General features: G+C 45.6%; 1 protein-coding gene across 11 annotated transcripts in view; it reads right to left on the minus strand.

The window, feature by feature from the left end:
- Gtf2i (general transcription factor IIi) overlaps positions 1-24,375 on the minus strand; it is a 79,357-nt gene that overhangs the window by 25,886 nt on the left and 29,096 nt on the right. The window contains exons 7-15 of one of the 11 annotated variants that reach the window (XM_040731411.1): positions 20,574-20,628; positions 20,166-20,209; positions 17,319-17,396; positions 14,395-14,451; positions 12,515-12,571; positions 10,577-10,639; positions 3,841-3,954; positions 2,996-3,061; positions 371-554 (exon numbers count right to left, since the gene is read on the minus strand). In XM_040731411.1, coding sequence (XP_040587345.1) covers positions 371-554; positions 2,996-3,061; positions 3,841-3,954; positions 10,577-10,639; positions 12,515-12,571; positions 14,395-14,451; positions 17,319-17,396; positions 20,166-20,209; positions 20,574-20,628 — 718 coding nt within the window. Of the gene's footprint in view, positions 1-370; positions 555-2,995; positions 3,062-3,840; positions 3,955-10,576; positions 10,640-12,509; positions 12,572-14,394; positions 14,455-17,318; positions 17,397-20,165; positions 20,210-20,573; positions 20,629-24,375 lie in introns of those variants that run through there. The other 10 variants (XM_040731410.1, XM_040731412.1, XM_040731414.1 and 7 more) reach the window with 10 other exon arrangements.

Raw genomic sequence — 24,375 nt, forward strand, 5'->3', positions numbered from 1 at the left:
AGGACCGGAGCGCAGATCCTCAGCACTCAACAGATGTCAGGTAGGGATGGTGGCCCACTTGTAATTCCAGCCTCAGACGGCAGAGACATGGCTAGACAGGCAAGCCGAATCAGGAACCCCGGGACTGACTGAGAGAGACGGTCTCAAATGAATGAGGTGGAAGAGCGGTCTACCACGACACTAACACTAGCAAACACACATGCAAATGCATGCTGCAAACATGCACATACAAACACAGGGAAAACCAAGAGTGGAACATACAGAGATACACAATCATTCCAGCTTCTAAAGACAGCCTGTGATTAACGAGTATTTGCCAGCATTAAAAAAAAAAAGCACCAACCGAAACAGACAAGTGCAGGTGTCTTACTTCTTAATCACAAAGCGGATCCTCTCCTTGGCCAGCAATATCCTCTCAAGGCGAGGAATGCCGTATGTCGATGGCCTTCTAAAAGGAATCCCTTCGGGAAGCCCTTCTACATAAAGATCTTCAACATGGGACTGGAAAAGAGGGTATGGGATCGTCACCGGACCTTTGGCTTTTATAGCTTGAGCTTTAGGATGAAAAGAGAAAGGGACCATCATTACAAGACAAGGATCGGAGGGAACGCCACAACAATGTCAACCAAACACACAATGCTGCTTTGTCTTCCTAAGTTTGTTTAAGCCAAAACCACAGTGGTTAGTGTGTGTGTTATAAATGGAACTGCCAAGGCTTTAGAACATTAGCATTCTATTTACTGCTAAACTTCTAAAAGGATTTCTCTTAGGTAACAGAAAGGAAGACATTCTTGATCTGCATAATTTATGATAACAGCCATTTATTTACCCAAAGATAAAATGATTGCAACAGTTATAGAAGTGTCCACAGCCTGGAGGACACGGTCACCAAATGCATCACGTCAGCTAGTGTCTTGTGAACAAGTGCACCCAATGAACACTAGCATTTGCATTAAAGTTTCAAGTATATCATGCATGGACAGAAAGCATGAACTCACTGATCCCCTAGCGCAAATACCAAGTCTACAGAGCACACTGAGAATTCCTCCTTCTACACAGCCAATTGCCACCCAAGTTGCTTTCAATTCATAAAACATAAAAATTGTTATGGTAAGCTGGGCGGTGGTGGCGCACGCCTTTAATCCCAGCACTCGGGAGGCAGAGGCAGGCAGATCTCTGTGAGTTCAAGGCTGGGCTGGACCAACAGCCTCCAAAACAATACAGAGAAACCCTGTCTCGTAAAAAAAAAAAAAAAAAAAAAAAATTTATGGTAATTCCATAGCAGTTGGAACACATATACAAAAGAAGCTTGGTGGGCATGGTGGTGCTTCCACCACTCAGGAGGCACGGGGATCTTCTCCGTGAGTTCTACACCAGCCTGCTCTACATGGTAAGACGTGTTCTCAAGTAAAAAAATTAAAAATAAAAATAAACCAATCCAATAAATTACAGTCTTAACAGAGGCCTTGGTTTAAACAGTTAAGGATCTCAGGATCAGGCAACTGTTGTCACACTAAACTACTCCAGCTCAGAATGGTGCTCATTAAAATATGAAAACACATATAGCAAGCATGAACCATCTGTCAGCCAGCATCCTGCAAGGGCTGTGCTGTCTTACCAGATCTTCAAGACACACCTGCAGTTCTCACGCCTACTCAGAAGAAGAAGCCAGGACCATGAAGACATGACACCCTGGCCTAGGCATGGCCTGCCTGCCTGCTGTACCTCACTGTTGCTGCACAAACTGTGTCTATGTTTCCTGCTTTGAAACGGGCAAATTAAGAGCACAAACTAAGGCCTAAATACAAGGTGGGAGGAGCAATAAGGGAATCATAAAGGAAAATATGCAGCATCTAGCAAATCAATTATATCGCAACTCTGGACTTTCATTTACGTTCTCAGCCATAGTTAAGAAATATACGTTGAGAGGCTGGAGAGATGGCTCAGAGGTTAAGAGCACTGACTGCTCTTCCAGAGGTCCTGAGTTCAATTCCCAGCAACCACATGGTGGCTCACAACCACCTACAATTCAATCTGGTGCCCTCTCCTGGCAGAACACTGTATGTGTAATAAATAAATAAATCTTAAAAAAAAAAAAAGAAATATACGTTGAGGGCTGAAGAGATGGCTTAGGGGTTAAAAGCATTTGCTGCACTTGCAGAGGTTCAGTTCCCAGGATGCACATGGCAGCTCACAACCGTCTCCACAGCAGGCACATAGGGGGTACAGAAAATACACACACTCCAGACACCAACACCACTAATATTATAAGTTCTTTCTTTTAAAGAAAGATTCCTGGGAATTGGTGGTGCACACCACCACTTTTTTTTTTTATTTTCTTTCCCTGAGACAGGGTTTCTCTGTGTAGTTTTGGAGGCTGTCCTGGCACTCGCTCTGTAGACCAGGCTGGCCTCGAACTCACAGAGATCCGCCTGCCTCTGCCTCCCGAGTGCTGGGATTAAAGGCGTGCGCCACCAACGCCCGGCCCGGTGGTACACACCTTTAATCCCAGCACTCAGGAGGCAGAGGCAGGTGGATCTCTGAGCTCAACGCCAGTCTGGTCTATAGAGTAAGTTCTAGAACAACCAGAGCTACACAGAGACACCGTCTTTAAAAAAAAAAAGTTTCCAAGAGCCAAGATAAACAAAATGTAAATCTGTGAATATATATCTGAGGCAGGTAGGTTGGCAAATGCCTCTAATTCCACCACTCTGGAGGTAGAGGTAGGTGGATCCCTATGAATTGGATGCCAAGCTGGTCTTCAGAGTTAATTCTTGCAATCAGGGCTACACAGTGAGAGTCTGCCTCAAAAATAAATAAATAAATATAAAAAAATAAAGAGCATTGAGAGAGAGAGAGAGAGAGAGAGAGAGAGAGAGAGAGAGAGAGAGAGAGAGAGAGAGAGAGAGAGAGAGAGAGTGACAGGTGTGTGAGGAAGGCCTAATTCCCGGCAGCCCTGCTGGCTGGCCATGAACTGAAAAGATTGCAGACATACCGTACTTTCTTTCAAACAGCTCTTCAACTTGCTTCCGCAGGTCAGTGATGCGTGCGTTCCATTTCTCTGAAAATGAGAGGAAGCCATTTTCAGTACGAGGGCAGCATGGCACTGGGTGCTCGCCACAGCAGACAAGCTGCCTATCAGCTCTTCTCAGTCTGGCTTTTCCCTGACTTCCCCACGGTCTCTCCTTTTTCTGGATTCTTAGGAGCAGTTAAAGGCTGAAGGACATCTGAAACTTATTTTTAGAACATTCTACAGACTGCCTTAGGAGCTTTTAAACTGAAAAGATAGGTGATTGAAAAGACCACAATTAAGCCTTGCAAAACAGGAGCAAGGAGAGGCCTCCATGGGTCCTGGGGGGAAGGGGGGCACTTCCTGAAGCAAGTCAGCTGCGGAGAAGCTTTATAGGGAGGCAGCTGCAATTGTCATACGAGGCTGAAGACATTCAACAAACTCACACGCACACAGAACCCGGGTAGCACCAGTAGCTGCGCCAAGAACAAAATGGGAGACTCAGATGCCTTTGTCAGGGCTGGGTGGGGTTCAGGGCTGGTAGAGCACCTTTTCAAAACCTAAGTGGTCTTCAGAATATGGACCACAAAACGAACCCACCTCTACTATCTGACCCCTAGTGGAGACCCACTGGCAACTGGAGGCACAGTCAGGAGGGGTGGGTACCAGGGCAACTCTGACCACCAAGAGAGGTAGCTTTGCAGGACAACGGGGCGCCAATGGCCACCACATGCCACCTACACCGGCTGCTGACACACAGTGCAGATCCACTCCCCTACAGCACTACGGCCACTGCCCACCTCTCGACTCTCTCTCAGCGGGCTACTCACCGAAGTTGAACTCCCTCACTTTGCGCTTGCCAGCATTGGCGGGCTCCGGCACCGGTGGAGGCGGGGGCGGCTCACTGCTCTTTGGCCTCTTGGTAGGTGGGGAGTAATCATCATCTTGAGAAAGAAAGCCTTCATTACTGCGGGAAGCAGCTATTGGAGTGACAGTGCCGTGGAGAGGACAACTCTGGGCACTCACGGGAACAGTCCACATGACCTCCAGCTCTCCCACCCCGCAGGCCAGCTGCTCGTCCCCTGACCACTTCTCCCTCCAAAAGTTTCCATGACCACAGCTGTGCTCGATTTAAAGCATTCTGAGAAGAAAAGGTTTTCATGGAGGAAGCTATTCCCACTACTAACAATACATGCGTGTTGTCAGAAAAGGAAAATGAGCCCTGAATGGAAGCTTATGAACGATTCCAATGACCCTAAACAAGGGTGGTTGGGTTGTGGGGGGACAGGGGACTAAATCAAATACTACACATGGTTTCTGCCAAGTAGGGATTTTTAACCTATCATTTGTTTCTGTCAGATCATCCATAGCATTGGGCTTTCACTGCAGCACACCCAGCCTTTGTCGTTGCTGTCACTTGAGACACAGTGGCTTTGGACTGAGGAGGACCCTAAAGCACCACCAAGCTAGCTCTGTAAATAATCTCAACAGCACAGAATCTCCAGAAAGAAAGGGACAGAGATGTTGACTCGCTCGACACAGCACCGTGTGTAAACACCCACCAGATGGGAGCATGGGGCACACAGGTCAGCACACCAAGACACAGGACCGTGTGTAAACGCCCACCAGATGGGAGCACGGGGCACACAGGTCAGCACACACAGGTCAGCACACCAAGACACAGGACCGTGTGTAAACACCCACCAGATGGGTCCACGGGCACACAGGTCAGCACACTCGGGAACTCCATGCTTATTTCAATGGCACAAAGGGGACCTTCAAATAAAATCCCATCTCTCAATGCACCTGACACTTAAGCCAAGGACACCTGGCCCACGAAAAATGGCCACTATTATCTTCTGGTCCCATACCTAAGCTGCAAATGTAAATTACAGAATCTTTAAAGACATATCTTAGGCTGCACACCTTTAATCCCAGCACTCGGGAGGCAGAGACTGATGAATCTCTGTGAGCTCCAAGCCAGCCAGGGCTACACAGTGAGAACCTATCTTAGAAAGGTAAAAAGAAAAGTATAAACAGGGAGATCAGAAATTCAAGGTCATCCTCAGCTAAATGACAAATTCAAGACCAGCCTGGAATACAAGTGACCCTGTCTCAAAAAAAAAAAATCAGTAAATATAGACTAGAAATTACTACTCAAGGACAACAGCTATCACAAATGACCATTCAAATACAACAAAAAGTATTAAGATAACCAAGGTGTAATTGTTATTCTCAAACAGACATAGAAAGGAAAAAGTCAGCCTTTAATCCCAGCATTTAGGAGGCAGAGGTAAATAGAGCTCTGTCAGTTTGAGGCCAGCCTGGTTTACAGTGAGTTCCAGGACAGCCAAGGCTATGCAGTGAGAACCCCCTCCCCCAAACAAAACAAAACAAAACGAACACCTCAAGCAGGTTGAAGCCAGGTGTGACGGCACAGGGCAGGAATGTCAGCATTTGAGAGACAGAGGATGTCAAGGTTGAGGCTACCATGGGCTTCCAAAATCAGGGAGGAAAACGAGGTACCATGGCACGTACTTGTAATCTCAGCACAGAAGAGATCAGAAGCTCAAGGTAGGCTACATCGTGAGTTCAAGGCCAGTCTGAGATGCATTACACACTGTCTCGTTTTTTTTTTTTTGTTTTGTTTTGTTTTACGAGACAGGGTTTCTCTGTATTGTTTGAGGCTGTCGGTCCAGCCCGGCCTCGAACTCACAGAGATCCGCCTGCCTCTGCCTCCCGAGTGCTGGGATTAAAGGCGTGCGCCACCACCGCCCGGCTTGTCTCATTTTTAAAAAGAAAAAAGAAACAGAGAGGCCAGCCAGTGGCTGAGATCCGACCCTGTGAAACAGCTGGGCACTGGGGGGGTCAGACTGAAGACAGGCTCCAGGTTTAACTCGCAACCTCCTAGTAGGTCTCGCAAAAGATGGTCGGCTTCAAACTGAGGCCGAGGAAAAACAGTGAGGCAGATTTTCTTGTCTCAAGAGATCACTTCTTAGACTGGATATAGGAGCTCACACCTTGAATTCTGCACTCGGAGGCAGAGGCAGGCAGTCTGAGGGCAAGGCCAGTCTGGTTAACATAGTGAGTTCCAGGACACCCAGGGCTATGTACAGAGAGCCTACCTAAAAAAAAACAAACAACAGACAAACAGAACCACCTCACTTAAGTCTTAAGTCAGTCGAATCCATTTCAGAATTCAATATATACTGATACATGTTTTATGAAGTAATCTAATAAAAAGGCCTAGGAGAGTACTAATACAATTAACAAAAAATGCAAAGTATTTAAAACATAATCACATTTCCTCTCCTGTGAGAAGTGACGTGCGGCTGGAAAAGTGGCTCAGCAGTAAGCCAATTGCTTTCCAAGCCTCGTCGGGGGCTGCTAGGAGGTGTGGCTCACCTTCCTTTGGCTCTAACCCATGCATTGCAATTTCACATTAGCTCCTCTCTGACTATGAATGAACCCAACAGCAGCCCCAGTGGCTTCCGCCCGCTCTGCCCAGAGCCTCCTTCCAACACACCTGCCTCACACCGTGAGGGTGGGAACTGTCCCTGCTCCAGGCAAATCATCACCAGGGACATGTAAGGCTCTTCCAGTCCTGGAATGACCGCATGAGCACATAACCTATTGCAGGCTTCAATTACAGGCAGCAGCCAATACCCTCGGTATTAATTTTGCAGACAAAGGCCATCTCTGGAACAGGACATCTGTCTACTGTCAACCCTAAGCATCCCAACGACAGCACAGCCCTAAAGGACGCTGTCCAAACTCTCAGAGCTCTCATCTGTTTGTGATCAAGTGGCTGTTGAGGTTAACAGTGAAGACGCCAATCATGCGATGAGATGCGCACATTGTGTAGGAAGCAGCCCTGGACTAAAGCAGAATAACACAGCTGTCAGGCGTGTGGGGCGCACTCAGTTCTGCGGTAACGCTTGTGGCGATGCGCAGTGAGTGGCCATTCAGACCACGAGCATGCAGAAATATTCGTATGGCCTTAAAAAACAGTAACAGCGGGGCTGGAGAGGTGGCTCAGTGGTTAAGAGCACTGACTGCTCTTCCGGGGGCCCTGAGTTCAATTCCCAGCAACCACATGGTGGCTCACAACCACCTACAATTCAATCTGTCTGGTGCCCTCTTCTGGCAGAACACTGTATATGTAATAAATAAATAAATCTTTAAAAAAAAAACAGTAACAGGAAAAAAATTCATCCATGAAAACACAACATGAATCAGAAAACAAACTGGCTGTAAAGAAACTTCAAGAAAACAGTGAACAGGTGAGAAGCTGGGCTGCAGCCCTCAGTGTGTGGAAAGGACTTGGGTTTAGGAACAGAACCCTGAAGGACAACTCTGTGGTAAGGAAACAGCTTTTCAAAGAAGTCTCTTCATTAGCTAAACAGAGCTCGTACAAGAGCAAGCTACAGCATGCCAAGCTCTCCCTCCCCCATGCACTCCCACACAGGACCCGGCTGGCCTGGCAGCCATTTCATGGCACCCTCCTCCCTCAGAGTCCTGAGTATTGAGACCACTGAGTGTGCACTACACACGTCCTACATCTTCTCTGCATATGCAAAGGAAACAGCAGCCAACCTAAGCCTCAGCTGTAAGCAAGGTGGTTTTGAGACTAGGGCCTGTAGAGTCAATCACACAGCTCCAAAGCTTCACAAACACAGCTCACTTATGTGTCGGCAGTGAGCTGCTATCGCCTGCCTCCAGCTGCAGGGGGATCAACACAACAAGAGCCCGGAAACTCAGAGATAGGGCAAACATCAAGGTCAAACACTACGAAGTGTGACCAAGACTTTTTTTTTTCCCCAGACAAGGTCTCCCTGTGTAACCCTGGCTGTCCTGGAACTTGCTCTGCAGAGCAGGCTGGCCTTGAACTCAGAGATCCACCTGCCTCTGATGGGAGTAAGGATCTACGCCACCACAGCCAAGAGAGTATTTTGTTTCTCTTTATTCTTCTCTTAAACTCTATAAACTCCTAGGAAAATGTAAAAAGATAACAGTAGGGGAAAACAGTCCTCCCCAGGCAACAGGGGTGTTCATTTTTCTTAAAACTTTCTTCAAAATAGAAGCAAATCCCTAGACACGCTTTTCCTTATTTTCTTTAAGATTGAGTGTTTTTATTTTATGTGCTTTCATGAATGTATGTGCAGCATGTGCATGCCTGGCGCCCTTGGAGTCCAGAAGAGGACACTGGATCCTTGGAACTGAAGCAGTCGAGGCATGTCGACAACATACGGGTCCTGGGCAGGAGCAACAACGCTCTAAGCGCTCAGGCATCTCTGGAGCCTGTACTTTTCCTTTGACAATGGTTTCATTCATGATAGGCAGGGATCTTTCTCGACACTAAACAGAATACACAGCAAGGACCTTGTCCCATCCCCTTTAGTGTGCTTGCTTGTGTGACTCTGGTGCTGTAGGACAGAATTTACCGTGTGAATAATCAATACAGTCGCTATGACAACTTTGGTGATACACACCTTTATTCCCAGCACAAGGGAGGCAGAGGCCAGTGGATCTATGTGAGTTCGAGGTCTGGTTTACTGGTCTACGTATCAAGTTTTAGGACATCCAGGGGTACCATGTCTCAAAACAAATAAATAAACAAAACAAAACCCCAAACCCAGCTTGGTTCTTTGTCTTATCCGAAGTTTTATTTCTATAATTCAAAGATGCACCTACTTTTCCCATTTCTATATAAAGGACAAAGTTGATTATTATCTCACTTACATGCTTATAATTTTCTAGAAGTTAGAGTTTTTTAATTAAAACAGTATAATTTGGGGCTAGAGATATGGCTCAGAAGTTAAGAGTACTAACTGTTCTTCCAGAGGCTCTGGGGTTCAATTCCCAGCACCCACGTGGCAGCTCTGTCTGACACCCTCAGACAGAGACCTAAATGCAGGCAAAACACCAACATACAAAAATAAAATAAATCACTTTAAAAATTTTACAATTTTATTATGTATTCATTTGCTGTGGGGGGGGGCACAGGCACCCCATGGCTAGCACACAGAGAGCAGGAGGTCCTCTTCTGTCACTGGGTGGGTCCTGGGGACTGAGCTGAGGCCATCGGGCTTGGTGACAAGTGCCTTTACCAGCAGAGCCACCTCACCTGTCCTTAATGGGTTTTAAACTAACGTTGACAAATTTTCAATTCTTTAGTCGACTACGAAGAATTCAAAGTAGTTTTCAGGTTAATGAAATTATGTTAATAAGGAAGACAAATCTATGCATTAATTTACTGAAATTGAAACATGAAGTATGAAAAGATTTCTTCTACCACGTGGAAGCTGTCAAACCAGTGCACATCTTCAAAACAATGGAGACACAGAAGGACAGGTCACAGAGAGAGACAAGAGAGGGAGACAGAGCACACCCAAGCTCCCAATCCAAGAAAGGTTATGCTGTGGTTAGGAAAGAGAACTGCCAACTGTGTGGTACTGGGGAGGTGGGGGCATGAGCTGTGTGACAAAAACTTGTATCATAATGCATCTACTCATTTGCAGAAGCAGCTACCCACACACACTCATGTGTGTATAAGTACTCTCTCAGCAATGTGCCGCCACTGTCCCCAGATGAAGGGGTAGATGGGTAGAACTTTAGCCCCTAGATTGCCGTGCTGTTCAAGAAAGCACTACACCGAGGAACACTTACAGAGGAGTATGGGAAGACAAATCAACTAAAGGGAAGAAAAGCCCGGAGGGCAGGACACGCCTTAATGCCAGCACTGGCCAAGAGTTCAAGACCAGCCTGGTCTACCAAGCCATTCCAGGACAGCCAAGGCCTCTAGTGAGACTACTCTAGAAAAAAAAAAGTATTAGAGGCACAGGCCTTTAACCTCAGGAAGCAGACACAGGCAGATCTCTGTGAGTACAAGGTTGCCTGATCTACATAGTAAGTTTGAGGCCAGTCAGGGATACACAGTGAAACCCCATTTCAAAACAAACAAAAAATAAATTAATTAATTAAATTAATATTGAGGCAACTTAGCTACTGGAGATTATGTTAAATTATACTTGTACCCATTGCTTCCAAACTTCTCAAAAGATAAGTAAGTTGTATTGGGGGAGGGACTTGCTTTAAAAGTTACTGACTCGCCCAGTGTGATAGCATATGCCTATAGTCTCAGCTACTTGGGAAACTGAGGCAGGAACATGGCATGAGCCTAAACCTTTGAGGCCAGCCTGGGCAGCCTTCTCCTCCCTTCTGCTGACTAAGATACTAGGACCTCCAGCTTTTCTTAAATTTCTTCTGTCATAACCCTGGAATCCTGGAATCCGTCTCTGTGAGTGGGCCTAGGTTTGGATGCCCCCACCCTCCCCATTACTAATGACATAAAGCATAGTTTGGTCTACCTCCAGGCCAAGTCTAGTTTGCACAGCTTAAATCTGTCACCAGTACCCCCAGAGGCCCTGGGGGCGCCCTGCTGGGGCGTGGGCTGCTCTGTCCCCAGCTTCTTTCAGAATGGATGAGATGCATACTCAGTGTGACTGTGACACATATGCTCACGACCAGAAGTGAACTCTTGGAGTCAAGGCTTGAACAACTAACCTTCAATAGTCACCTCAACTTCAGGGTCCTCACTTGTTTCTGAAGGGACATGTTGAGTAGAATCTTGAAAAAAATAAAATTCTAAAATGACATTCATTATTCAGCATGTTCCATGTGCTCCAACACTTACTGTCTGGTGCTCCCAAAGAAGCCTACAATGAAATGCAACTGGCATTTGAATTCATTTCATGTTCATTAAAAATACTTGACCCTTGATTATAACTAGGGTAAAAGAAAACAGAATGTAGAGAAGCGCTGGGTAACATTAAGATCATACCAAGTTACCTGCATCAGTGGACTCAAGAGCTCATGCTCTCGGAGGAATGTGACTACAGCAAACTCACAATTGTTTCTTTGCTATAACAGGAGGATGCCAGATAAAAGCATGCTTCAAGGTGTGGACACTGTGGCCTCTCTCCTTCCAGAAATCCTATCAGTGGCTTATACTGTTAAATAAAACCACAACCAACTTTTTGCAAAGGAGACCTTCATATAAAGAGAAAGACGGTGACCAGTGCATGCATGCCTGCAGCTGACTCATTGGCAAGACTTTGACTGGGATTTGGTTACTACACAAAACGTACATAAACAGGGAGTGTTAGTGCTGGAAGCGCAGGGAATTTTCATTAGCTGTCTTTCATTTTGCAAAGGCTGAGAGATTAACTGACTTGCCAAAGATGATATCTGCTGTTAGTACAGGAATAAAGAGCAGAGCCCCAGTGCACCCAGCTGTTAATACATCAGTAAGACTTTCACGAGAAACAAGTCTCCCGGGGCCTAGTATGTGTTGACAAACGTGTGAAACCCTGAAGCAGTCTGAGTGCTGGATGAACCATGCAGGTCCTGAGCAAAGCCCTGTTGTTAGCAGGACCACCCACCCCGGCCTAACCCTGCTACAGAGGCCCCTCACATTACCTCCCCAAGCCCAACAGGGCTCTCAGCACACAATCACCTATGAAGAACATCAAGTTAGCACAAGGATTTCTTCTTTTTTATTATTTTGAGACAGGGTCTCACTATATAGCCCAGGCTGGCCTGGAACTCACCATGTAGCCCAGGCTGGCCTCAAACTCACGGCTGATCCTCCTGCCTCAGCCTCCCAAGTGCTGGGATAACAGGTGTGCGCTACCACACCCGGCTAGAACATCAAATTTCCTGAGAACCAAATTCCCACTAGAAGCCTACTTCTGCCACTGACTGTGCATAGATCATCCGTGGTCTTTGCTAGGATTACCCTTCACTAGAAAGTAAAGGTCAAAGCATGATTCCTTAAATACAATGAAACAACACATACAAGAAATAGCAACTTTCAGGGTAAGTGCCCCTGTGCTCTATAAACCGCTTTGATTCTGGAACAAGAGATCAAGTCCTTGGAGGGCTACAAGCCGTCTATGAACTACTCCACCCCCTCAGCAGGGGACACTGTGCCATGTGGCCCCCAACAGTTCTCACTGTGTCACTGAGTGCCAAGGAAAACTCAGTGGCTAGCTGAGTGGCAGCCACTCCTGGGGGAGCTGTGGGTAGACAGTGAGAAGACAGGCAACTTCTCAGTCACAAAGTTATCTGTTGCCCTAGGAACAAACTGGGGAAGGTAAGTAGTACATTTAAATAGTACACAACCAGGAATCATCTGAATTCTAAAATACTGAAAAATAATCAATTAAGTAAGTTAATAAAGGATCGGAGTTGTTTTCTCCCCAGTGTACTTTCAACACAGCATACAAAAGCAAAAAAGAACAAAACAACCCACTCTTTGGCATCACCAAGAGCCTCACTAGCCCTGACAGGCAGGCCCAGCGCCCCTTAGCACAGTAGGAGCCACCATATGCCTCCTCTCTAAAAAACAACAGTGCTGGCCGTGAAGGCACTGAACGCCACCATCTCATCTCCGGAGAGCGTGCACAGAGATGGCAGATTCCAGGTCCCTTCTCTCCTAACCTTCGGCTGGCACCTCCACGTCTGCTCCTTCGTGGCCTTCTGAGGAGTGATGGCTTCCTAAAAAGAAAACGAACAGCATATACTAAACCAGTAAAAACTAACAGCGAAAGAAGAAAGACTAGGTGACCATACAATTTAACATAATAAACACATACAAAAAGATTTATTAACTCAGTAATAAATTCAAACAATGTTTTCTATCTCAGAAAAATATTTAAACTCTGCTATTTGGAAGCTGAGACCTTGAAAATACAAACATCCAGAACAAAACTATGCAGGGCTGGGATTTGGTATTAGTCACTGTCACCACATGCTACATTGCCAAGGGATGCTGGGATCTGAGAAGCAGTTACAGTCCAGGTACCATGCTTGTCTGGCAACAACTCACAAACAAAAATACCAAATCAGAGAAATTCTTTATCTAGGGACTTAACAAGGTGTCAAAACAAAACAAAGTCAAGGCTTATTGTGTGCGGAATGTTCCCACTTTTCCTTTCTACTATGATAGGCCACGAACCCATAATTTAATCAAAGTTGTACTTAAAATGTTAGAGACTGTCATTAATTCAAAAGCATTTAGTTCAGGAAATGACCTGCCTGCTTCTGGACATGGGCCACACATCCAGCCACCTGCTGGGCCAGGCAGACAGGAAGAGCAGGCCATCCTACTACAGCAAGAGGACCAGGCACAGCACGAGAGCCACAGCCAGGACACCCAACGGCCCCTTAGGATCCAGTGCACAGCTGTCCCCAAGTGCATCCTCAATCTCTAAGTGTCTAAGCTGGGGACAGGAAAAGAGGAGAAACACCATCGTGCATAAAGGGAAATAGACGCTTGCCAGCACAGGAGCCATTGAGGTGGGCGGTAGGCCTCCTGACAACTGTGCTCCGCACGCCTAAGGCTTAGGCCAGCGTTATTGGTACACTTGACCTGGATGTCTCAGAGCTCTCAGTGCCCAGCCGAGGTCAAAGTCTCTGCTGCAGCGCCATGTGCCATCATGCTCTGACTGTCGGGAAGCTTCCCGCTTGCTCGAGGTGGGAACTCGGCAGAACTCAGAGCTAAGGGCAGCACTATATTGGCCAGCCAACCGTGAGCCACAGACCCCTGGGCTTTCTCTACACACGCTCTTATCCCCCTTTTACCTTAACTTTTGCATTTATGGAGCTGCAAATTCTCTGAGTGTGTAAAGTCAAAACAAACAGATGTGAAGCCAAGACATGAGAGAAGGGAGGAGAGGCCAGCCGTCCACCTGGAGTGGCTGAGGCACTGAGGGCATGTTAAGGAGGTGGCTCATGCATACTATGACCCTGCGTGTCCTCTCTGCTCTACTAAAATCTACGAAAGTGAAAGACACAATCATATTTACATTATAAAGCAATGCTGAAGAGAGCAAATCTCATGAGATCAAAGCCAGAAGGGATAAAGGGAATGCCATCACTAGCAGACTATGACCAAGTCTGGGACACAGCACAAAAGCTACCCAAAGAAGTCATTTACTGAGCACAGGGTTACAAGCCACGGTCTGCAATCCTTCCCAAGGTAAGCTCCACCACGCCTTAGCGCTATTCATACTGCTAACCCAACAGTAACAGCCTGACTGCTGACTATGCTGATAAAGGTATAAAGTGTACTTTACCTTCAATAGGAAAGTGTGTCATGTACCCATTTCGAGATTCATTACTAGATTCACAAAAGGGAAAATTGGTTTTGAAAAATTTTGCTTGTGAAGTTCATTTATGTTTAAAAAAAAAAAGGCCAATACATTTTTTCCTTTTCCATTTGGAAAAGTAATATAGTTATAATTATTAAAACAGTCTGTCCAATATAAAGAAACAGTAAATAGAACAGGACGTGGGAGAGCAGAAGTGAAAGGCGATACCTTGCAAAGCCTTCGAAAGGGGGAGCTTTTCATCAACACCATCAGTGTCAGAAGGGCCTGCTTTGGAATACAAAGATAAGCTTCAAAAGGGATTTCAAAGCATATGCTGGTCATATTAGTGCACACTGGGTGAGGTGTATGAACGATGGCCTTTTTAGAAATAAAAACAGGTAAAGAAAAGTGATGTTAGTCGATGGTCTTGGTTGATGGGAAAGTGTGTCCGGGTAAGGGTATGTGCACACAGTTAAAGGACACTGAGGATGGCTGGCGGCATGGGATGGGATGGCATGTCTGTGACATGGGCGGCATGTCTGTGACGGAGGCCCTGAGGTTCACACGGAGGCGCTGCCTACAGCAAAGGCTGACTGCACACGCCTGCCTACTGTTTGCTCTCCCATTACAGGGGTACTGAAGAAACTGTTAACCTCCCCCAGGCTTTCTGAAGAAAGTAAGCAACCGTCAACCACAACGGAGGCATACACAACAAACCACCAAGCGGGAATCGAGGCACTTTCTGGTCCAGAATCCTTTTCATTAAGTTAACAAGTTTTTCCATTAGTAAAAGTACTTTGAAAACAGGGCAGTACTTGGGAGAGAGGAAGGGGATTTGGATACCCCAAGAGTCAAGAGACAAAGCAGAGTCACGGGGCCAAGTGCAATACACTCATGAATGAGGATGTCATAATATAAGTTAATTCACTAGGGAAAACGTAGATTCCAGCCACCATAAAACACAGATCTAGGCAACACATTTTGGGCCGTCTATTTGATGCTGGGGATGAAGGCTGGGGCTTCTAGCATGCTAGGTGAATGCCGCCCACTGCGCTAAAGCCCCACACAAGCTTCTGAGAATTCATCAATTTAAAGAAGCAAAGCACTACTTTCACTGGCTACTTCTTAAATAGAAATGAAATAAACAACAAGTAACCACAGTCTGTATCACCAACACTCATGAGTATGAAGAATCTTGGGTTTGAGAACCTGGGCTCATAGCAAAACCACATATCCACAATAAAAGAAAACATGAACACAAAATACTATCTAAATACAACACAGAAAACACCCTAGACCAGTGAGTGGTTCTCGACCCTCTTAATGCTTTGACCCTTTAATACAGTTCCTCATGCTATGGTGACCCCCAACCACAAAATTATCTTCACTGCTATTTCAAAAATGTCATTTGCTACTGTTATGAATCATAACGTAAATATACGTGTTTTCTGATGGTCTTCATTCATCCCCAAAGGGGTCACAACCCACAGGTTGACAACCACTGCGCTTGAACAATCTGAATAGCACACAGGCAATGTCACAAAGACACTAGCACACAGTGCAAGCAAGGCACGTGTAAAGGAGAGACACCGTGGGGCTCTGGGGTGGTTCTAATGTGGCTCCGGGACAGGACACCTGCTCACCCAACAGCCCAAGGCCCTGGCTTCAATCTCCAGCACGGACGAGGAGTGTGGGAGAGAGGAAGACAGAGAGAAGGGCAGAAAGAAAACAGAAATACCCACAAGGCACTGCTCTACTGGCCTGGGAAATGGCCAGCTGAACTTGTACCTTAACTTCTTCAACTGCACTGCAGAAACAATCAATGAGAATAACAAACAGCCAAACCAAACAGTCAGGAGGGGGAGGAGGGCAGGGGACAGGACAAGAGTATTATCACAAGTTAGAGATCATCGTCAGAGACAGAAGGGCTTAAACAGTCAGGAGGGCTGGACAGGATAAGAGTGTCATCACAAGTTAGAGATCATCCTCAGAGACAGAAGGACTCAAGGACAGCCTGAGATACTCGAGACCCTGACTCAAGCCAAGCAAACCATCATTCTGTACAATAAGTACATATTAATAAAAAATAACGAAGGTCAGCAGTGGTGATACATGCTTTTAATCCCAGCACTCAGGAGGCAGAGGCAGGTGGATCTTTGCAAATTTGAGGCCAGCCTGGTCTACTTAATGAGTACCAGGACATCCAGAGCTACATAAGAGACGATTTGAAAAAAATACCAAATAAACAAAATGTCACCTTCCAAGTGTGGGTGTTAAGAGTATGTGTACACATGGGGGGGAGGGGCATGGGGGACTTATACTCACGGCAGGCAATAAAAATGACAATGAAGAAATTTTAAAAGTAGGGATATTCTATTTGAAACATCAGTCTACCTTTATGTACATACACATGAGCAAACTAACAACCAAGTCTAACTACTCTGAACATTTTACCTCGAAAACCATAAAAACAATCTTCATGATTGTCTCAGCTTTAAATCCTATATCACAGTCATAACTGTACAAAACTAACTACAGACAACATAAATGAGGGGCCCACAAGATGGGTTAGGGGGTAAAGGCACCAGCCACCAAGTCTAAGGATCTGAGTTCAATCCCCAGGAGCCGCACAGTGTAAGGAAAGAACCAACTCCTAGCTGACCTTTCACCTCCATATATGCAGGCACCCTACCCCCACTTTTTGTTTAAATGACTGTCACTGAAACTCAACAATACACATACACAGGTATTTGCACACTTAAACGCCATGAAATATTCTGGGCATTTGTAGACTACTCCACACCCAATAAGGTTATCACTTTAAAAAACAAATCAAGTCTACCAGGCAAGTGCAAACCACAACTTTGTGAAAGTCACACGGCACGCCCTGAAGCAGTCACTGACATCTTTGTGTGTGTGCAGCAAGGTCTCCCTCGAGAGTGCCGAGAATGCAAGCATGGGCCCCCAGGCCACAGCTAACTGCTAAGATGAACCAGACTGACTGTACAAGTGAAGACACGCATGTGGACAGAGCTCGCCTGACTGTAATGGAGACTAGGAACACGCACCGTGGCAAAGAAGGGGATCTGCTCAGCGAGCTGAAGGCCGCCAGCGAGTGTCGGGAAGAAAAGACTGCGTTAATCAGTTGTTACCTTGAATGTTACACTGATAGTAATCAGGGTCTTCTGACTCCTCCTTTACCGTCACAGCGGCCATTTCCAGAGAAATGCCTACAAAACAAGTGAAGGCGCCAGTAGGTCACAGTTCCAGGGCACTGTATACCCAATCCTCACACATTTAGAGACTCTGAAGGGCAGATGCTTATTAGGGAGAGGTTGGAGGAAAGCATCTGCAGCCCAAACCAGGTCAAGGTTTCAGCAACTGACAGACACACAGACAGACCCAACTGACCAACCTGAACAAACTTCACAGTAAAAATCAATTAGCTCTATGGGAAAACATAAGAGGAAGAAAAGCACGGATACCACATCTTGCCCAGTCAGAAAGACAAAGGAAACTTTTAGAACACAGGGTACCAGTGGCATAGGGCTGACCGGCTGCTCTTAAGATGGGGAAGGAGAGTTAATTCCGCTACCTCTGACAGAGACTCAAGTCCCTCAGTAGAGCAGGAAGGGTCTTCAACATCCAAATAAGCTGAGTGGTTTAAGCTCTGACCTCTCAGCGTGCTAACAACAGCCTCACCATCCCACAGACCAACCCTAAGAGCTAACATTATAAACACTAAGAAGAAACCTAACTGCAAAGCTTTGTTGACTTTAGGCTGGACAAATATTTCTAGGTAAAAAGAAAATAAAAATAAATCTTGTGTCTGGTTCAGAGAGACATACCTTTAATTACAACACACACACACACAGACACACACACACAGACACACACAAATATACAATTTTAATCATTTTGTCTTATGTGCATTGGCGTTTTGCCTGCATGTGTATCTGTGTAAGGAGAGGCTGTTGAATGCCTTGAAACTAGAGTTACAGTTCAGCTGCTCTGTGAGTACTGGGAATTGAACCTGGGTCCTCTGGAAGAGCAGCCAGTGTTCTTAACCGCTGAGTCATCTCTCCAGACATCACACAATTTTTTAACCAAAAATTTTAAAAAACATTTTTTGTTTGCTTGAGACAGGGTATCTCTGTACATCCCTGGTTGTCCTAAAATTTGCTCTGTAGACCAGGCTGTCTGCCTCCTGAGTACAGCACCTTTACAGCTTTAAAAATTATTTTATTAAAAAAATATATGCCACAGAAAAACCCACCACCTTGAGTGCTAACTTTGAAAATTAAATTTAAAAAATTTAAAACCCATGAGATTTCAACTCTATACAAAGAACTACAGGCAACTAAGGAATACTGAGATTAGAAAGAAATAGTCTTCTCTGCAAAAACATACACATATGTAACATTGTACAGACTGACCCTAACCCTAACCCTAACCCTGAGAAGGTTATATTTAGGAGTGTGTGTGCGTAAGTGTGAGTGTGAGTGTGTGTGTGTAAGGGTCTACATAAAGAGTTCCAGGATAACCAGGGCTACATAGAGGATCCTGTCTCAAAAAAGGAAAAGACAAAGAAAAAAAGAAAGAAAATCCAAGAGTAAAACATGTTTAAAAATCTAAAATCAAAAAGAAACCCCTACAATCTTTTTTTTTTTTTTTTTTGGTTTTACGAGACAGGGTTTCTCTGTATTGTTTTGGAGGTTGTCGGTCCAGCCTGGCCTCGAACTCATAGAGATCCGCCTGCTTCTGCCTCCCGAGTGCTGGATTAAAGGCGTGCGCCACCACCGCCCGGCAAGAAACCCCTACAATCTTGAAAACCACATTTATTTTTTGAGTTTCAAAGATACCATAAAAGAAAATAAAAAGACCAAGCCCAGGATATAAGAAACATTTGCAAGACCAGATTTCTGACTTGTATCCAAAAGATGCACAGAACTTCTGACAACTGGGGGGAAAAAATCAATAACCACAGGTTAAAAATAGAGAAAACAAGAGCTAGGGAAGGGACTCACTGAGTCAATCTCACAGCATAAAGACTGGAGATTGTATCCCCAGAGCCCATGTGAAGTTGGACATGATGGTAAGTGTCTCAAATACCAGCTCTGTCTCTTGAGATGGAAGGCAGAGAAGCCCTAGAAACTAACAGACAGCAACATGTCTCACACCAACACTGGAGGCTGCTGTCCGATCTCAACAGGCACACCATAGCACACGCCTGCCTGGATCCGCTCTCTCCCTCCCTCACCCGCTGTTGTCTCTCGCAATCTCTCTCTCTCTCTCTCTCTCTCTCTCTCTCTCTCTCTCTCTCTCTCTCTCTCTCTCTCTCTCTCTCACACACACACACACACACACACACGATAAAACAATAACAGCATTTAAATAAAAATGTAATCAAAGACACAGGAATGGCTAATGAGTGCATGAAAAAAATATTCAGCTTCCCCTGCCATGAGGAAACTACAAATCAAAACCACAGTGAGGGAGCTGGAGAGACAGCTCAGTGGTTTGGGAATACTTTCTACCCAATCTAAGCACCAGAGCTTAGAGTACTCCGAGCTAGCATAACAGGTGGACCAAACCGGCCAATGCCTGTAACCTCAGCTCTGAGGGAGGCAATGACAAGGGGGCTGATCTTCTAAGACAGCAGGCCCGGGTTCTCAAAGGACCAGCTAGAGCAGGAGACACCAGATGCCCTCTTCTGGCCTTGAAGCATGCACAGGCATACAACCTCCCCCCCAACCCATGCATACAAATATACCACAATTACACACAGGCACATGCACAAAACTTATTAATTGTAAATAAATCTGTAGGGGCCCCTCCTACAATGAAACTGGGTAGAGTGATACATGCCGAGGCAGAGGGCTCATGAGAGGCCTGTCTGGTCAGCATAACAAGACATAACTACCGACTCAAAACAGAACCTCCTCAACTAAGGGAAATACTGTATTTTTATAATAAACTCTAAGAGTTCCAGTACATACCAGAGTCTTCAGTGGGTTCAGTTTTCACTTTGATGGGGCCACAACTGAAAGGAGGAAGAAACTTGGATCATGGGATGCAACTTTGAGAGCGACTCGAACTATAGCCAACAGCCTCCCCGATGTCCAGCCTTACATAAGAAGTACCACTGTGCACAACTCCTGAGTCAAACATAAATTCCTGGTGCCACACACCTGTAATGCCAGCACTTGGGAGCCTCAGACAGGATTAGTCCAGTGTGACACAATCCTGGGCGACTAGAAAGTAAGGATTTGTCTCAAAAACACAATCTGTGTTTTTACCACTAGGTACTCAAGTGTACGCTGCACTCTGGATGTGTGGCACGAGGCTGTCTGCTATTTTGGCAAAGCTGGGGCACGTGGCACTACAGAGCTGGTGAGGGCTGTTACCTTCCACTGGGAGACAGGATGGTTCGCTCAGTCTCCGATGCCATCACCCGACCACCTACAAACAAAAGCCAGTTGCAGGTAGGGTTAATATTTTAATATTCCCAAACGGTCCCCACCTTTCTTGTTTGTTTGTTTGTTCTTTTTGAGCCAGGGTTTCTCTGTGTAAACTCCCAACTGCTGGATTTATAGGTGTGCACCGCCACGAAGCCCACTCCAGCTCCTTTTGTTATTGCTGTTTTTGCACTTTGTAGCTAGAATTATGTAACTCAGGCTGGCCTTCAACTTGTGACAATCTCTCACCTCACACAGTGCCAGGATTACAGGCATAGGCTACCATATATGATCTGGCTTGTGGGGAATTTGAGGTGGGGTTGGGAGGACCTAGAGGAGAAACTTCGAGAGACGTACAAACATAGCCTCTAAACTCCTTCATCCTCTTTTCATTACACACACACACACACACACACACACACACACACTTATTGTCAGTGGGCTGATATTTCTTGGCTGGCGCACAGTAAGAATGTTGATGCGGGTGTGACCCTACTGGAGGTCTGAGGGTCTACCTCAGCAGGGGTTTGGGGTACAATGGAAGTGTTCACAGCTAACGATCAGTTGCCAGCCTGTGCCATACTATAAATGTCAAATCATACTGCAATTAAAGGAACTGTCAGCTGTGGGTGGCACAGACCCTTGATCCCAGCATTCGGGAGGCAGAGGCAGGCGGATCTCTGTGAGTTCGAGGCCAGCCTGGTCTACAGAGCAAGATCCAGGGGGAAAGGGTTGGGGGGAAGCAGAAGCATGCAGATTTCTGTGAATCCCTCGCTACACAAAGAGGCCTGTTTCCAGTATTTTTAAAGTGTGTTTAGTGGGGGCACGGGAGGATATGCATACAACAGTAGAATAAGAATCAACTATTAATACAAAGCATAGGTAATTTCAAAACAAGAAACCAAACAAAACACACATTATCTTTCTATTCATGTAAAAATATAGAAATGCTGGGGCTGGAGATATGGCTTAATGGTTAAGAGCAGTTGCTGCTCTTGTAGGACCTGGGTTTGGTTCCCAACACCTATATGATGGCTCACAACGATCCAAAACCCCGGGTCCAAAGGAACTGATGCCCTGTTCTAAGGCAGAAGGACCATGAGCAAAGGTCACCAGATGCCATAGTAGTCTGTCAGAAAGAAAACAAGAAACCAGACCAACCCCCATATCAGAGAATAAGTTAGACACTTTGTTTATAAAAACTAAATAAACAAATGTATTTTAGTCAGGCATGGTAGCACATGGCTTTAATCCCAGTACTCAGGAGGCAGAGGCAGACAGATCTCTAAGAATTCAAATCCAGGGGCTGGAGAGATGGCTCAGCAGTTAAGAGAACTGGCTGTTCTTCCAGAGGACCTGAGTTCAATTCCCACCACCCACATGGCAGCTCACAACTGTCCGTAACTCCAGTTCCAGGGAATGTGATACCTTCTCACCAACATACAAAATAAAGTTAAATTAAAAAAAAAAAAAAAGAATTCAAATCCAGCTTGGTCTACAGACTTAGTTTCTGTTCCCCAGGAGATTATAACATGAGGATCTTAACTTTATAGAACAAAAGTGTCTCTAAATAAGCTTCCAGATAAATAAACATAAACAAACAAATAAATAAGGCCCTCTGGCCTACACATGCGGTGGTATACATGTACCCAGACCAAACCCAAAATAAATAAATACAATTATTTTTTTTAAAGTGTAACGCAATAGAGGACTTGTTTGTTAACCTGTGACTTCCACATGTGTGTACACACACCTAGATGCACCCATACACAGAGACAAACACACATATACACAACACACACAAAATAAAAATATAGGGATTGGATATGTTAGTCACTGACACACCATGTGCTTAACATGCTCAGACGTTGTGATTGATTGCAAGGATGAAAATTTAATTAGCTCAATAATTTAGTTGACTATTTCCACTATTTTAAGTAAAAGACTGATCACAAAAATGGTCACGCATAACAAAAGCCCACAGAGTATAAGGGACACTCCTTAGCTAGCACAGCCATTCCACAATGAACACAAACACAAGCTCCAAGTCACTCACAGTGCATGTGTGTACACACACGTGTCCAAGTGCATCTCACAATGGGAGCCGGCGGACACCTTGCTGAGGCAGGATCTCTCTCCTATTTTTTTCTGCTGCCCTATGTACTCAGGACTACGGGGCTTGTTATGGACTTCCACATTTTTCTGCCTCGGCCTTCATTTCACAGCGAACGAAGGCAAAGGCATTAAAAATGCACTCTAACATATGCAGCTTATTTGCCTGGGTCCCAGGGATGTAACTCAGGTCATCAGGCCTGGTAGCATGTACCTTTTACTTGCAGTCTGGCAAGCTGTTTGTGCCACTTTTGTGCCCATAATCTAACCCTGAATGATTTTGGGGGGGGGGGGTTATGGGAAAGACAGGGTTTCTCTGTATTGTTTTGGAGGCTGTCCTGGAAATCCCTCTGTAGACCAGGCTGGCCTTGAACTCACAGAGATCCGCCTGTCTCTGCCTCCCAGGTGCTGGGATTAAAGGTGTGTGCTACCACCACCCCGCCCTGAACTTTTCTTTATGAAGTCAGTGCTGGCCTCAAACTTTCCATCCTCCTGCTTCAGCTACCTGAGTGCTGGGATTTCACACCTATGCCACAACCCTGCTTCTTTTCCAGTCTTAAAAAGGACCACACACACTAATGCCTTCCCCCTTAATGGTCAAAGAGGAATGCTCGCCTAACACAGAGAGCAGCATGGAGTCCTAACATGGACATCAGGGTGACATATACTTTAGACACTAGTATTCGGTGCTAACCCTAACCAGACCAGAGTGAAGAAGCAAAGGCACACTGTGGCAGGAAGGATAGGGACACTTTCTCCACTCACACATCTGCATGAAGGAAACACTGAAAGACAGTCAGGGTCAGCTGACTTCCAGCAAACTTACCAAGACAACACAGAGCGTGAGTGCACTCTTTACTGATTGCTCCTAGAATGCTAGAGACCCAGATACAAAACAAATTTGTGTCTTTACATTTTTGCAATATGCAAACCCAAAATAGACTGTAGGTCTGGGAGGTGCCGCTCAGTAGAGCATTTATTTGACTAGCGCTAATGCTAGGTTCCTAGCACCACTGGAAATGGTCTGCAGACCTGGATCCAGGAGCTAAAAAGCTGTATTACTTGCAAGGCAAATGTCCACGCCAAGGTCTGGTGATGTTTTCCCTCTTTTTTGCAATACAACAGACCAGCATGCATGGTGAGCAAGCACTGTGGACTCAATCACCTCCCAGTCAAGAAAACAGACATCCAGAGAACATGCACAGAAGAAGAAAAGCCATTTCGTCTAAATGTTAAGACTGGGCCCTGTGAGGCAGCTCACGAATGACAGACAGCACTTGCTGCTAAGCCTGACAACCCAAATTTGGTCCCTAGAAATTCATATAATGGACAAAACTAACTCCTGCAAGATGACCTCTGATCTCTACCTTGTGCGATGCACATATGCCCTCCCTGCCATGAAATAAATTTAAATTTCTGTATGCACTAAGGAGATGGTTCAGTAGCTTAAGGATCTGTAGCACAAGCATGGAAAAGTTTGGATCTGTAACACAAGCAAAGTTTGGATTCCCTGTATCCTCAAAAGAAGCTGAAGCTGAAGCAGGCAGAGCCCAGAGTTTTCACCAGCAAGTTGGGGAGCACCAGAGTCCGTGAGAGACCCTGTCCCAAACATAAGGTTGAGGATGATGATGGAATAACC

Source organism: Mesocricetus auratus, unplaced genomic scaffold, assembly GCF_017639785.1.
Source record: "Mesocricetus auratus isolate SY011 unplaced genomic scaffold, BCM_Maur_2.0 Super-Scaffold_100025, whole genome shotgun sequence".
Taxonomy (NCBI): Eukaryota; Metazoa; Chordata; class Mammalia; order Rodentia; family Cricetidae; genus Mesocricetus; species Mesocricetus auratus.